This window comes from Monodon monoceros, unplaced genomic scaffold (assembly GCF_005190385.1).
Source record: "Monodon monoceros isolate NGI ecotype Baffin Bay Population unplaced genomic scaffold, NGI_Narwhal_1 Super_Scaffold_21, whole genome shotgun sequence".
Taxonomy (NCBI): domain Eukaryota; kingdom Metazoa; phylum Chordata; class Mammalia; order Artiodactyla; family Monodontidae; genus Monodon; species Monodon monoceros.
The window spans coordinates 114,883,626-114,899,590 of record NW_021703778.1 but is presented as its reverse complement, the minus strand read 5'-3'; the positions used below and the strand labels follow the sequence as shown (position 1 = coordinate 114,899,590).

The window sequence follows — 15,965 nt, the reverse complement described above, 5'->3', positions numbered from 1 at the left end:
GGCCAATATTTGTTGAGTTTCTAATCTGTCCATCATAGAGACATCAGAGTGGAGATGTGGGAAAGTCATGTTATATAATTCTTTACTTAAAATACTATCCACTTGTTTTTAATCGTAGGAGTTGCTAGATACCTGGACATCTAGATCTAGAAGTATCCTCTGATACTCTGCTCTCTTCTGTTGCCCTCTGTTGATCTCCCAGAATTGGGAGGCTTGAGGAAGAAAGCTGAAAACTTTTTACATTGTTTTTGCTTGAGTTTCCTTATTATCTTGTACACTTAAAGAAAACCCTTGTTATCATAGATCTTCTTGGGGGGAGGAGCTATAGATCTAGAATAAAATATCATTCAGGAATCAAGACAATTTTAAATTACCTTAGCTTGGGTTTCTAAGAACACCATGCAGATATAGCTATATTGGGAAGGTATAAATGAGCTAAAAAGTGAGTGCAAATAAGAAAAAATTCTCACCTAACAGAACAGGAAGTCAATGAACATCATCTAAAATAGGTTACTCAAAGAAGAATATGAATATTTTATTTAGAAAATAGAGATAAACACTAAAAGAAATTTTCTTAAAAAAATAAAGGAGGGCTTCCCTGGTGGCACAGTGGTTGAGAGTTCGCCTGCCGATGCAGGGGACACAGGTTCGTGCCCCGGTCCGGGAAGATCCCACATGCCGCGGAGCAGCTGGGCCCGTGATCCATGCCCGCTGAGCCTGCGCGTCCAGAGCCTGCGGGTCCGGAGCCTGTGCTCCGCAACGGGAGAGGCCGCAACAGTGAGAGGCCCGCGTACCACAAAAAAATAAAATAAAAAATAAAGGAAATTATTGTCCCTGGGACAGAAGTAGAAGTAGAAATGGACAGAGGGAACAGAAATTGCTTTTGTTAAAAAAAAAAAAAAAAAAAAAAAGCCTTAGCACTATTTATATTTTTAACCTGTTTACGTATAATAGTTTGATTAAAGCTTATTGTAAAAAACCTTGAGATCTTGAAACATCCATGTATAGCCAATCATTCTTTGTCCCTTGGGATTTTATTTTATGATATTAAGATCTACTAAATCCCAGAGTAAACCAGAAATTGATAAAAGGGTGATTGATAAAGTTGTTGTTGATTATTGAGTATTTTGAGAAATATGGATTCCTGGATGCTTCATGTGATTTTCACTTTTTAAAATAGATTATGTTTAATGTATGGACACCAAGCGGGGAAAGGGGGGGGAGGGGTGGTGGTGTGATGAATTGGGAGATTGGGATTGACGTATATACACTAATATGTATAAAATAGATAACTAATAAGAACCTGCTGTATAAAAATTTTAAAAAATAGATTATATTTTAAAAAGAAATCATATTATAGATATTTTTATACTAACCTGGCTGACTGTATCCGTTTTTCAACATCATATCTTCCGTATTATCTGTGGGGTAATACTCAACTGAAAATTCTCTTTTATCATTTTCACCTCCATTATTTTCATCCAGTGTCTCTTTGGGAAATGGCAATTCTGTCTCCTTTGGAATGTTCTGGAAGTTCCAGGGGTTGTCAAAAATATACAAGAACTTTTTAAAATATGGTAAAGTATCAGAATCGTCTGTTTTCTCTAAGACCCTTTTCTTGCCTATTTGATTTTCAGTTTCCATAATTTTTATTATTTTTATTTCTTGTTCCTTATCAGGGTCAAATTCACTTGTTGGAGGATGTCCATGTTTATCTCCCCCACCTTCTTCTTCATTTTTTCCATCATCTGATATAATTTTATCTTCATTAGCATATGAAAATCCTAGCATAGCAAAACCAAAATCAAACCAACTTGGCTTGAGAATTGAGCTATCATTAGTGATTGTGTCTTCTTTTTCTGTTAATATTTCTGTACATGGAACGGTGGGTTCTTCCTCAGAGGATATGGAACTAGGAACATCTTGTAATGGTGGGTTGCTTTCTTTGGACAGTAATTCAAGCCCTGTATCCTCACCCCCAAAACCAAAATAACTTGTAAATCCACCACCAAACCAACTAGTGTCTTGAGGATTGAGGATGTGCTCTGACTCAGACACTAGTTCAGACTGTTTCTTTGGCACTGAATCAAATTCTGATTCAAGTTCTTGCTTATGTTCTCTTTGGGGCTCACCATTGTTTAATCCCTCTGGGTCATTCTCATCTTCCACGGTTATTTTTCTACTTCGAAATGAGCTTTCTTCTAGAGGTTCAGTAACTGATTCAAAAGTCTTTTCTCCAGCTTGGTCCTTTCCAAATCCAAACCATCCTTTCACTTCAGGAATAGCTGAGGATGGTAGGACATGATCCCCTTCTGGAATAGGATACTCTTCCACATTTCCAGCTTCTACTGCTTCCCAATCTTTTGATTCACTAGTACTTCTGATATCTTCAGGAGCCTCTGATGCTGGAAATTGGTCTTCAAACAAAGTACTTTCAGAAGTTGAATAAAAGCCAAGGTCTATCTGAAAATCACTTTCATATACTCTAGATTTGGGCTCCTTGCCTTCTTCATATGGATATATATTTTCACCATTACCACTGTTTAACTCACTATCTTCATTTTCAAATGTGTAGCTTATTCCAAGAAGACAGAGAAAGTCAGATTCCTGAAAGAAAAAAAGTTACGATTGACATTAATATATAAAAACTCCTTGTTTCTCTGAAATCATTTAAAATGGATGAGTATGATTTTCCCAAGGCCACACAACTAGCTCAACAGCAGAGCAAAAACTCCTAATCTCAAACACTTGTATCATAACTGACTTTTCAGGGTTAATGATATAAACCTAAATGAAAATCCTCTTGCATTAGGATTTATTTATTATCAAATAATTGAAGAAATTCAGAAGCAGAGGCAATCAAGTAGTGAGTATATTCTGCAAATAAACTCTAGTGAACAGGTGTACATGGCCACAAAATCTTGCTCCTGGTAAGGGTACACTGAATGGACATATGCAGCTGTGCAGCGCTTTCAGGGAGGGGAATGTACAGCACATGGTCACAGCTCAGACAAACCAAAGACTCTAAAGCATGAAGGCCTGGTTAGAAGTTGCACTAAAAAAACTTCTTTTTTTTGGCTGCATTGGGGTGTAGCTGCGGCACGCGGGCTTTGCTCTACTTGTGGTATGCGGGCCCCAGGGCACATGCGCTCTGTAGCTCGCTGCACGCAGGTTGAGCCGCGTGAGCTCAGCGGTTGTAGTGTGCGGGCTCAGTTGCCCCGTGGCATGTGGGATCTTAATTCCCCGAACAGGGATCGGACTTGTGTCCCCTGCATTGGAAGGCAGATTCTTTACCACTGGACCACTGGGGAAGTCCCCACTTCGACTTCTTTTATTGAGATATTGCATGTAGCCGATGGAAGCAGTGATCTCCTTGCTCATCTCACAAAACAACCAAATCATCAAGAAGAAAAATGGTGAAGCTATTTTTTTTTATCTGAAGGTATGAAACAGTGATATACACTGCTCTTTGGATATCACCATTATGAAATGAGAATAAAGCTCAGAATTTTACAAAAAGAAACTTCAGAATTTCAATTTGACAGTATTTTTTGGCATTGCAACATAGTAGGTGATTAACAACAGACGCTGGAGCCAAACACTCTGGGTTCAAATCCTAATCCTGCTGTTTACTAGCTCTGTGACCTTGGGCGAATAGGATGACCTTTCTATGCCTCAGTCTCCTCGACTGTAAAATGAGAATAATGACAGTACCTACCTTATAGGGGTGTTGTGAGGATTAAATGAATCAAGTAATTAAAATAGCAACTGTCTCTAGTAAATACTAGCCTAACCTAGCCCAAGGTTACACTACCCCAGATGAACCAGTCATGCAAGGATAAAAAGGCCCAACCCCTTGCCTCTATTCAGGACAACCCTGAAAGCCCATTCCAGCTTCAAAGCTCCTTATGGAATCACCTGAAACCTTTGTTGCAACCGGATCACAGTTCAACTTCTCTGTCTGCCCAATCCTGCTTTTTCTTGTATTCCCTCACAGGTGCTATTCCCAAGAGTACTCCCTAGTAAACCTCTTGGATGCAAAGATCCATCTCGGATTCTATTTCCCAGGGAACTTGACCTAAGAATTTGGGCCTTCTAGGGACTTCCCTGGGGGTTCAGTGGGTAAGACTCCATGCTCCCAACGCAGGGGGCCCGGGTTCGATCCCTGGTCGGGGAACTAGATCCCACATGCATGTCGTAACTAAGACCCGGTACAGCCTAAATAAATACATGTTTTTTTAAAAATAAAGAATTTGGACTTTCTATATGCTTACTATGTGCTCTGCACTGTGCCAGGTGCTGAAATTCTACAGTAAACAATAGAAAAACGTAATTATAAATTGTGATAAGTGCTATGTAGGAAGTAAACAGGAAGCTCTGATTAAGAAGCAGTAATTCCTTTAGAATCATCATGGAAGAGCTCTCTGAGGCACTGATGTTTCAGCTGTGACCTAAAGGATAAGAAGGAACTAACCAGGTGAAGAACTTAGGGGAAGCATTCCAAACAGAGGGAACAGCCCGTTTGGGTTTCTGGGCTAGGAAAGAGCTTGGCATGTTCTAAGAACTATCAATAGGCCAGTGTGGCCAGGAGCATAGTGAGTGCGGGGAGAGTGGCACATGACAGGGTCAGCAGCGGGAGCAGCTGCAGATCATGTACCAGGGTAAGGAGTCAGGGCTCGATTCCAGGTTCAATGCAAAGCCATAAAAAGGCTTTAAACCAAGCAAATGACATGATCTGATTTCTTTGTTTTTGTATCTATAAGATCCATTGCTGTCTGGAGAATGAATTGGAAGAGGGCAAAAGTAGGGGCAAGGAGACCAGTTAGAAACCTACTGCAGTGTTCTACTCAAGAGACAATGATGCTTTGAATCAGGGCTATGGGGAGAGTAAAAATGAAGAGAAGACATATATTTTGGAGACAGAACTGACAGGACCAGTAGTTATACAGTGAATAGACATTTAATCCCAGAATTTGTGCTGGAAAAGAGCCAGATAATAGTTTACTTAACTAGGCAGACTGACTTCACACTGACCTCATGTAAGGTAAATAGGCTTAACCTGGAATGTGAATTAAATGGGCTAATCAGATTCACGTATTGAAGAGTCACCTTCTGATTCCCATTCTCATTATCAAGCCCAGCATTATCAAGCTCATTTAAAACTCCAACAGCAGAAGAGGTTTACAGATATGAGACCTAGAGAGTGTGATGGGAAATAAACTCTGTCCCAGTAGGACAATAATATTAGTAATAATATCTAACACTTACATAGCACTTACTAAGTGCTGTTCTATGTACTTTACATATGCTAATTTTTTTTGTTTGTTTGTTTTTGTTTGGTACGCGGGCCTCTCACTGCTGCGGCCTCACCCGTCGCGGAGCACAGGCTCCGGACGCGCAGGCCCAGCGGCCATGGCTCACGGGCCCAACCGCTCCGCGGCATGTGGTATCTTCCCGGACCAGGGCACGAACCCGCGTCCCCTGCATCGGCAGGCGGACTCTCAACCACTGCGCCACCAGGGAAGCCCAATATGCTCATTTTTTGCTCAATAAATTTGTTAAGGTAGCACTATATTATAATCATCATCTTCATTTTACAGCTGAGAAAAAAGGCACACAAGACCACGTGGGAACTAAGTGGCTGAGTCAGGCTTTGAACCCAGTCCACCTCCAGAATCCATGCTCTTAACCACTATACTTTACTGCCTGTTAATTTTTCAGTAAGCAAAATCCTTGTCATCAATCTCGTCTTACCTGATTTTATTCACATACTCAAACTATTCCTAGAGTGAGTTTTCAGACTATTTTATATATCCACTATATAAGATGTATAACTAATGGGCACTTATACCACAGAAAACTGTTTTAGCCAAAAATTTTTAAATTCAGTTAATAACCGATAAAGCAACTATACTCCAACATCAATTAATAAAAAAAATAAATAAAGTAATACATTCATTAAAAAAGAAGAAGAAAAAAACTATTGGTAATTGGAAAAGAGAATTCTTGGGTGTTTACAACTATTTCTTTTGTTAGAGAAAATAAAATACAAATTTTCTTTAATAAATAAATTCAATTAATAACCGAAATGAGTTTACTCACTTTTGTTGATATTTCAACTTCCTCAGATATGAACACCTCTTCAATCTGGACTGCATCTCTGGGAAAATACCCAAAGTCCTTTCCTTTCTATCAAAATGAAGAATGAAGATTAGCAAGGAAGAGTGATCAGAGCAATAATGGCCATTGAGCTTAATTTTGTTTCATGTCCTTGGCTTTCATCTATTTCAAATTACAAACATTAACGGCTTTCATTTACCATCTAAAAGAAAGTCAGTGAAATCATATTCCTTTTGCTACTCGACAGAACAGCATAAATCTGAGGGGAAAAAGGGCCAAGCTATAAAATGCCACTTTTTCAGATTTCAGAGGGAAAACCACACATTTTCTTTCTTTTTCTGTTCTTAATGACCTTTCTTGCCCAGGTGGACCACAGATTTACACTAGTAAACCTGGAATATCAAAAAGCAAGAGAATTGTGACTGTAGCCAAGCAAGATGGAGCTGTGACATACGCAGCATTTTCAGGATGTCAAAATTGGGTAAGATGTTTAAACTCTGAAGGGCTGAGGTGGATTCATCAAGATAGTAAAGATCTATGAGTCTTCCAGGGTGCATTTGTTTCCATACAACTTTTCTGAGGGTGCCTTGGTAACAGAGATCCTCTCAATCGGTTTAAGTGCATACAAGATGTCCCCCAAGAGTGAAGGCTTCACATAACCACTCTCGACCCATTTCCCACCCCTGTCAAAGTTTAAAGAGCATATTTCTTTTGGCCCTTTGATTCAGCACCATTATACCTCAACTGTGATTCTTCCAGCTCTCCAGTTGCTGCAATTATTTGGAAACTGACGGAATGAACTCCAGTGTGGCTTCTTTTTCTTGGCCATGCCAGTGGGGCTTGCGGGATCTTAGTTCCCTGACCAGGGATTGAACCCGGGCCCTCTGGCAATGAAAGCCCAGAGTCCCAACCACACAGTGTGGCTTCTTAAACAGTTATCTGCCTGGACTAGACACCTAAGGCACAAAACCAAGTGTGCTTGAAACGTCACCCTGGCTCCACACATTACATGCTGCTTTTGTGTGGAACTATCATTTTCACACATAGTAAACAAGAAAGAATGCTTTCTTTTCCTCTTATGATACTGTGTCATTTTCCTTATAGTTGCACTGAATACCTCCCATGCATTCAAGACAGAGAAATGGCATGTTTAAGGTACCATAAGCAGTAAGAAGTCTTGGGAGCTGCAAAGTCCAGGTAAACAATTCTGGCCAACAAGAGTCTGAAGTTCAGTCATGTAGTCCCTCATGCTAAAAAGCAGGATAGACCCAAATAGAATCTGCTCCTTCAAATAAAGATCACAGAGGCTACACAGGGAAGAGATCTTATGCATACGCAATATGGAAATGATGTATGTATCAGGTTGGTCATGCTTGTTCAGCTTGGGAGTAAAGTCACTTGTCATGGTATCTTTTCATTCTGAGGCATGATATAATCTAAGATACAGACCTATATTCAACTGAAAATATTAATCATTAATTTTTCTATCTGTATATTCAGAGAGGTGATTGAGGCATCTAGGCATTTCAGTGTAATAGGACTTTGGGCCAAACAGTGGTCTCTCTCAGTTATTCTTTTTCTCCACGAAAAATTCATATACCTCGCTTCCCTAGGTTACTGATCTTTCTAAGGATCTCTTCAATAGCAACTCAGTCCTTTATTTGCTCAGAAAGACATGTCTTTTTTTGGCCAAGTGGGATCTTATTTCCCCAACCAGGGAATGAAACTGCGCCCTCGGCAATGAAAGGGCAGAGTCCTAACCATTGGACCACCAGGGAATTCCCAAGACATGTCATTTAATCTGATTAACTAAAACTTCCCAGTCTCTCTTAAACTTGGCCATTGGTAGCACCAAGGGATGGCTGGGGTTACCTAGTCATCTCATAATCTCCATTGGCACCTCTAAAAGTCTCTCCAAATAAATATAAAACCTAAGTTCAAACACTATGCATGCTGTGTAAAAGTAATTTCAAGGCACTCTTAAGCCTTCATCCCAACCGGACTGGCTTCCCCAAAGCTACTTTTTATAGAAATTCTGGAACCAACACTGAACATGACCATTTTTTTGTTTGTTTGTTTAAATATGTTAAGGGTTTTTAATAGATATATAAAGTACTTTGAAATTCTTAAAGTTCCTTTAGAGATGAACACCAGGCATCCTTGTGCAAGCTAGTCATTTATTCTGTATTCAATTTGTAAGATTAGATACTTACACTTCCTGCCCACAAATCTTCACTTTCTCCTGCAAGTTTAACATAAACAGATATCTCTTCTCCCTTAGTGAAGTTCAGGTATCGACAGTCAGGTCCTCTGTAATCTCTTATGGCTAAGACTCTGCTTATTAAAGCTATGTAAACATGCAGAGAAAAACACACAGTAGAGAAGGGAAGGAAAAGATAATTAGTTTTCTTCTGGCACCTACTATACTCCAGGCATCATGATAAGCTCTTTCATACCTTTTATTACTGCTATTATTAAATCCTCAGAACAGACTTATGAGATAAATAATCTCATCTCAGACTAAAAAATGAGCCTTTAATTAAGTATCAAAGAGTTGGTCACACACCTGATAAATGGTGGAGCCAGATTTGAACTAAAGTTCTTTTCACTGCAACATCCGCTTTCTGTATTCTGAGTTTTCTTTCTGTTTTTTCCTAAGCCTTTCTAAAAACCCATCAGTCTCTCTTCATGGACAACTCATATTCTACTTCCTCTATAAGACATCCCTAATTGGTCCATCCTACTCTGCCGCTTCTCTGAATTTCAATATTATCTATTATCCTTATGTTGTATTACTATTTACTGTTTCATATTGACCTGTCTTGTCATCATTCACTAGAATGAAAATCCCTGGAGGACAAGAAACTTACCTTACATTTCATTTTATCCCTCTTAGATACACACCCCTCATCCCCCAGACCCAGCACATAATAGGCCCTTAATGACTATGAAAGACCATAACCACATATGCTAGATTTAGCCCTTCAGCACATAAAGTAATATACATACCTTATTAACGATTATAATTATACTGGCATATGTAAAACATTTTCATTAAGTTGTGCAATTAAAGTTAAAATAACTTTTATCAATTACTATAAATTTGAATGTTCTCTTTTCATGTTATGTGCCTAGCCCTAAGGAAACTAAAATGAGGTTGTAAAGAAGGAAAGAAAAGTTGTTATAATAATATTATTATAAAACATCATCTAGTAAACATTCTCTATATATTAAATTATGTATCCAAATGATTAAGGAAAATGTTTACACATAAAAAATTTACTTTTAAATCATTTATGTTCATACTAATAATATTTTGCATTTTTAATTACATGTTGCAAATTCGAAGTAATTCTCACATACTGGAGGGATAGAACAATATAAAGCAATTCTAATATACTGGGATGCTATTCATTTTGTACCATAATGCCAATTTCAGAAAATAAGTTCTTAAGCAACAAAATGAAAATTAATTTCTCTTTGTAGAAGGAAGTTTAATATTCAAAGATATAAATAAAATTATGTATTCCTAACACTGATTTCAGTATTTTTTCATAATAAGGGAACACAGAAATAATTAATGTTTGATAAAGTTTACACAATAGATCATGATGGTTTGAAATAAAAACAGTCTTAGAAAACTCATGAGAATCAGAAACTTCTGATTGTGAAATAGAAACTAAAAAATGTAAGGGCTTCATAAAAATAACTATCAAATGGCTTGATATCTTTTTTAATACAAATCAATCACATTTATCTTAAAAAATAGTAAAAGTGCTAATTAGTTTGTTTTTGAGATCTGGATTAATATCCTTAAAATTTCTTATATATTTATATATCAGGCTGATCTTTGCCCCTTTGTATATTTACATTAAAAACGATCACAAAATACTTTGCTTCCAGCATTTCTCTTTTATAGTGTACTATACCTTATAAATATTTCTCAATGATATTAACGTTCATTTTCATCATACATGTTCACAATAATATTTTACATCATTTCAGAGCCTCATTTTAAGAGGAAAAGAAGGGAAAAAAAGAAAAGCGACTTACTTTCACATTCCAAGTCACCACATTTTTTTAAGTCTGCCAGCAGTTTTGTGCCCTCCAGACATTTTGTCAGAGAAATAACCAGAAGGAGGATTCTGTGAACTCCAAGATCCGCCATGCTAAAACAAGCAGGAATCCCAAACAAGGTTTAAACCAGTTGTTTAGGCACTAGATATGCCAGCCAAAACAGGAGATACCCCACACTCTTTACTAAATATAAGAGGAAAAATTTTGGGGTTTTTAAATCCCTTGATAACTACCTTTTTCTACTGGTGTTTAGGCTTAACTTGAGGGACAAAAACTCTCTGTTCTCAATCTGCAGTATCAGCAGTGTCAGGTATCCAGATTATACATAAGGGTTTAATAATTAACAGGGATTTTTAGTTGGAGTCATGTTTTATAAAGCCAGTGCAGTAAAACTCTCTTGCTTAAAGGCACCTTGCATTCCACAGAACAATTCTTAAAGAGGCCTTCATAAAAAGGTAGTTCATCTCCTTCTGTTAAAGTCTTCAGGTAGATCAGTCAATAAGTTCATAGTATTTGCTGCATGCAAATACCAGCGTCAGTGGAGATATAGTTATATGTAGAAGCAATAATAATTTATGTTAAAAGCATGGTTTGGGATTATCATGATGAAAGTTATTTGAAAAAATTATCCCACGTTCATATTTTAACAACCTTCAGTGTTACTATGAAGTTGAAACTTATATTTAGTTAAGAGAGTTAAAATGTATTAAGTACTTATTATGTTGCAGGTACTGTCAAACAATTATGTGATCTGATTTTACTCTCACATCAACTCTCTGAGGTAGGTAATATTATCCCCATTTTTGCATTATGAGGAAACTGAGGTACATAGAGATGGGTTAAATCACTTGCCCGTTGTCACATAGTGAGTGGAGAAGAAATTAAAACCTAGGCTCTGTGACTCCTCCTACCCACAACCACTATGCTTTACCACCAAGAATCAAGTCATCTGCCACAGAAAGATGTCTGCTCCATCTGCAACAATACCATTCCGGAAACAGAAGTTACAATATCATTTTATGTATTTAAATTCATATGCATATTTCTGTATATATATATAGAGAGAGATGTCTGAAAGAATCCTCCCCCATATGGTGGGAATATATCATGTGAGTTCCAGTTGTGTTCACTTTCTTCTTTGTATTTTTCTCTATTGTTTGACTTTCTTTTAAAAAATCAGTGAGCATATATAATTTTTAAATAACAATAAGGTTTTGAAAATCAAATTATTTGAAAGATATTGTCACTAAAAAGGGATCAAATCCCTATATTGGGAATTTTGGTGTAAAACACTAGATCACAGTAGATTTTTGGAAACCAAAGTTGTTCTATTTTAATCTCAGGAAAATATTTTTCTAAGCCCTTCTTTGCTGTACCTTTTCCCAGTGTCTGGGCATGCCAGGGTATACATACTTTGCAGAATGCAGCACTTAATGACACCACGCTCCCCTCTAGCGCCTGAGCAAGCTAATATGAAAGACTGTTCCTTTCAAAGTCCTAAAAAAAAAAGACGTGTGTTTTCTATTTGTTTGTTTTCCAGAACCAATAATTAGTAGGAAGCCTGCTCTCTGAGATCAAAGATTTTTTTTTTTGCAGTACGCGGGCCTCTCACTATTGTAGCCTCTCCCGTTGCGGAGCACAGGCTCTGGACGCGCAGGCTCAGCGGCCACGGCTCACGGGTCCAGCCGCCCCGCGGCATGTGGGATCTTCCTGGACCAGGGCACGAACCCGTGTCCCCTGCATCGGCAGGCGGACTCTCAACCACTGCGCCACCAAGGAAGCCCAAGAGATCAAAGATTTTTACATCCTCAGAAAGAATCTGATAGAGCATGGGTTTGAGGATCCTTTGGTTTACAATCAGAGCGCTGCCTAGCTGTACACGTGCACACTCAAAAAGGTGTAGGTTGAATACTTTTGCAAATCTATAAACTACGTTGTCAAGGACGTTAAAGAACAATTAGCTCTTCAGCTTCAAAATTTGGCACATAATTATTTACATAATCTATAATATCAAATCAAGAATATTTAATAACTGGGACTTCCCTGGTGGCTCAATGGTTAAGACTCTGAGCTCCCAATGCAGGGGGCCCGGGTTCAATCCCTGGTCAGGGAACTAGATCCCACAGGCATGCCGCAACTAAGGAGCCCACAATCCGAAACTAAGGAGCCTGCCTGCTGCAACTAAGACCCGGTGCAACCAAATAAATAAATATATTTTTAAGAATATTTAATAATTAATGTACTTCATCATTTTTGTATTCAATACTAAAGATGTTATGGCTAAATTCTGAACTAGTTAATTTAATTGTGTTCTAAGTTAAGATAGAGAAGAATCCAGATAAATTTAAATTTGCCTGTTCATTTGAGTCCAGAAAAACAAGAGGACAATCCTTGCTTAAGATACCAGCTTGAAGAGATTTGCTCCTGCTAGAAATGTTCCCACTTTCTTGCTACTTAATGCACTCAAATGATCTCATTTTATGTCCAGATCATTACTTAAATATATTTTAATAGGATATCTGAAAATGTGGTAGCACAATGTCAACTATCTCTAACAGATCCAGATGAAGAGGTGGTATATGAAAGGGATAAGAACATTTAGTTTAAAGAAACCAAAGCATCAGGAATTCCCTGGTGGTCCAGTTGTTAGAACTCTGCACTTCCATTGCAGGGAGCGTGGGTTTGATTCCTGGTCAGGGAACTAAGATCCTGCAGGTTGCTGCGGTGTGGCCATAAAAAACCCAAAGTATCAATTTTCACCATAAAAACAGTCATATTGACTTAGCCAGACATTATATAATGGCTGATGCATTTTGCAACTCAAGTGTTGTGTCAATATTAAAATATACTACTACTGCTAAGGAATGGTAAGAGTCAGGAATACGGATTTGGAAAGCCTATAGCTTTCTTCAGAAACCACATAGGAGGTAAGAGTACCTACTGCACAGAGCTCAAGAATTAATTGTCAAAGCCACACATGTTCAGTGTCTTAGAGGTAATATCACAAAGCAACCCTTTCCATGAGTATATACAGACAGAAGCATGAATGCTGCACTTCTATTACTTGGTGATGTTATTTCTGATACTATATAGTACTGTCTTTTCCCTTAGTACCTCAGATTTCCTAAAGTGGGAACATATTTCTTCAATCAGCTGCCTGTTACTTTGGCAGTTTATAAGATAGAGAAACTTGATTACAGTGGTGCCATCTTATCCATGGTTTCACTTTCCATGCTTTCTGGTACCTGAGGTCTGAAAACATTAAATTGAAAATTCCAGAAATAAATGAGTCACAAGTTTTAAATTGTGCACCGTTCTGAGTGGTGTTGATGAAATCTCATGCTGTCCTGCTCCCCCCTGCTTGGTCATGAATTATCCCTCTGTCCAGCATGCCCCGCCCATCAGTCACTTAGTAGCCGCCTTGGTTACTAGATCGGCTGTCAAGTTATCACAGTGCTTGTGTTCAAATAGCCCTTGGTTTACTTTTTTTTTTTTTGGAGTATAGTTGATTTACAATGTTGTGTTAGTTTCAGGTGTACAGCAAAGTGAATCAGTTATACATAAACAGATATCCACTCTTTTTTTAGATTCTTTTTCCATATAGGCCATTACAGAATATTGAGTACAGTTCCCTGTGCTATCCAGCAGGTTCTTACTAGTTATCTATTTTATATATAGTAGTGTGTATATGTCAATCTCAGTCTCCAATTTATCCCTCCTTCTCCTTATCCCCTGGTAACCATAGTTTGTTTTCTACATCTGTGACTCTACTTCTGTTTTGTAAATAAGTTCATTTGTACCCCTTTTTTTTTAGATTCCACATATAAGCAATATCATATGATATTTGTCTTTCTGTGTCTGACTTACTTCACTCAGCATGACAATCTCTAGGTCCATCCATGTTGCTGCAAATGGCATTATTTCATTCTTTTTAATGGCTGAGTAATATTCCATTGAATATATGTACCACATCTTCTTTATCCATTCCTCTGTTGATGGACATTTAGGTTACTTCCATGTCCTGGCTATTGTATTGTAAATAGAGCAGCAATGAACATTGGGGTGCATGTATCTTTTCGAATTATGGTTTTCTCTGGGTACATGCCTAGGAGTAGGATTGCTGGGTCATATGGTAGTTTTATTTTTAGCTTTTTAAGGACCCTCCATACTGTTCTCCATAGTGGCTGTACCAATTTACATTCCCACCAACAGTGCAAGAGGGTTCCTTTTTCTCCACACCCTCTCCAGCATTTATTGTTTATATATTTTTTGAAGGTGGCCATTCTGACTGGTGTGAGATGATACCTCACTGTAGTTTTGATTTGCATTTCTCTTATAATTCGTGATGTTTAACATCTTTTCATGTGCTTTTTGGCCCCAAAGTGCAAGAGTAGTGATGCTGGCAATTAGGATACGCCAAAGAGAAGCCGTTAGGTGCTTCCTTTAAGTGAAAGGGGGAAAGTTCTCTACTTAATAAGGGAAGAAAAAACATCATACGCTGAAGTTGTTAAGATCTAAGGTAAGAATGAATCTTCTATCTGTGAAATTGTGAAAAAGGAAAAAGAAATTTGTGCTAGTTTTGCTATCACACCTCAAACTGCAAAAGTTACACCCACAATGTCTGATAAATGCTTAGTTAAGATGAAAAAGGAATTAAATTTGTACAATAATATTGAGAGAGAGACCACATGACTTTTATTACATTGTATTGTTATAATTGTTCTATTTTATTATTAGTTATTGTTGTTAATCTCTTACTGTGCCTACTTTATAAATTAAACTTTATCATAAGTATGTATGTATAGGAAAAAACATAGTATATATAAGATTCAGTACTATCCGTGGTTTCAGGCATCCACTGGGGGTCTTGGAATGTATCCCCCATGGAGAAGCGGGGAGTATTGTAGAAAGTACTTAGGATAAGTTGAACTAATTAAGCTGGGGTGTTTCTTACTAGGGAGGCGGCATTAGAATGGAGCCTTTGGAAACAGTTCCTGTGGTAGACAGGCACACAGTGAGAGACTGGGATCAAACTGGTGTGGAAGATGTGGGGATGGCACCCCACATCCCATCTTCAAGGTAAGACTTTCTGCCCAGCTGCAGGGAGTGCAGTGAGCTGGCAGCCTCCGGCTGGCACCTACTTCCATGTCTGCCTCAGCTACAGAGAGCCACTTTACCCAAGATCACCCTTCCTCTGTGATCTAGTGAATCTAGTTAATAAATGACGAGCGAGTACAAAGGCAGGATCATCTCGGCCTAATGTGGGACACTCTGACAGGCATTCCTCACTCTAGAGCTCCCTGTTGGGTTGACTGAAGTTTTGTAAAGCCTGAACTGGAGTTTGACTTCCCCCTTTTCCCAGCCCTGCCTTCTCCCCATTCCTTTCATAGGTGTTGATCCCTTGAACCCAAAATTCCGTCTCAGTGTTTACTTCTAGAGGACCCAACCTCAGATGCTAGTGATCCACAGATGCAGAAAGAGGAGATGGCAAAACTTGCACATTTTGGCGCTAGTCACTCTATGGCTCTTCTTACTTTTGTTGCTTTTCTGTTGCTAAAGGCCATGTTTTAATTCTGCCCACTTTTTCTCATTCTATCAGTCAGAGTTCTACCAGGAAACAGATGGGTATTCCATTTTGAGGGAGGCACTCTTCAATGACTGAGGAGTTTCTAATGGACTGTTAACAAAGGTGTGGGCAGGGTTAAGGAAGACCAGCAGGGGATGTAACACCTCCAGGCATGAAGGAACAGTAACCAAAGCCTGGAGAG

The 15,965-nt window shown here is 38.4% G+C and overlaps 1 protein-coding gene across 7 annotated transcripts in view; it reads right to left on the bottom strand.

Annotated features, from left to right (window-relative positions):
• Positions 1 to 10,488, bottom strand: part of MIA2 (MIA SH3 domain ER export factor 2) — a 110,530-nt gene extending 100,042 nt beyond the window's left edge. For all 7 annotated transcript variants that reach the window (XR_003795777.1, XR_003795778.1, XM_029236728.1 and 4 more), the window contains exons 1-4: positions 10,174 to 10,488; positions 8,334 to 8,467; positions 6,103 to 6,189; positions 1,377 to 2,607 (exon numbers count right to left, since the gene is read on the bottom strand). Coding sequence is in view for 5 of the 7 variants with exons in the window: in XM_029236728.1 (XP_029092561.1) it covers positions 1,377 to 2,607; positions 6,103 to 6,189; positions 8,334 to 8,467; positions 10,174 to 10,288 (1,567 nt within the window). In the remaining 2 variants the exon portion in view is untranslated. The remainder of the gene's footprint in view (positions 1 to 1,376; positions 2,608 to 6,102; positions 6,190 to 8,333; positions 8,468 to 10,173) is intronic.
• Between the last annotated feature and the right edge of the window lie 5,477 nt (positions 10,489 to 15,965).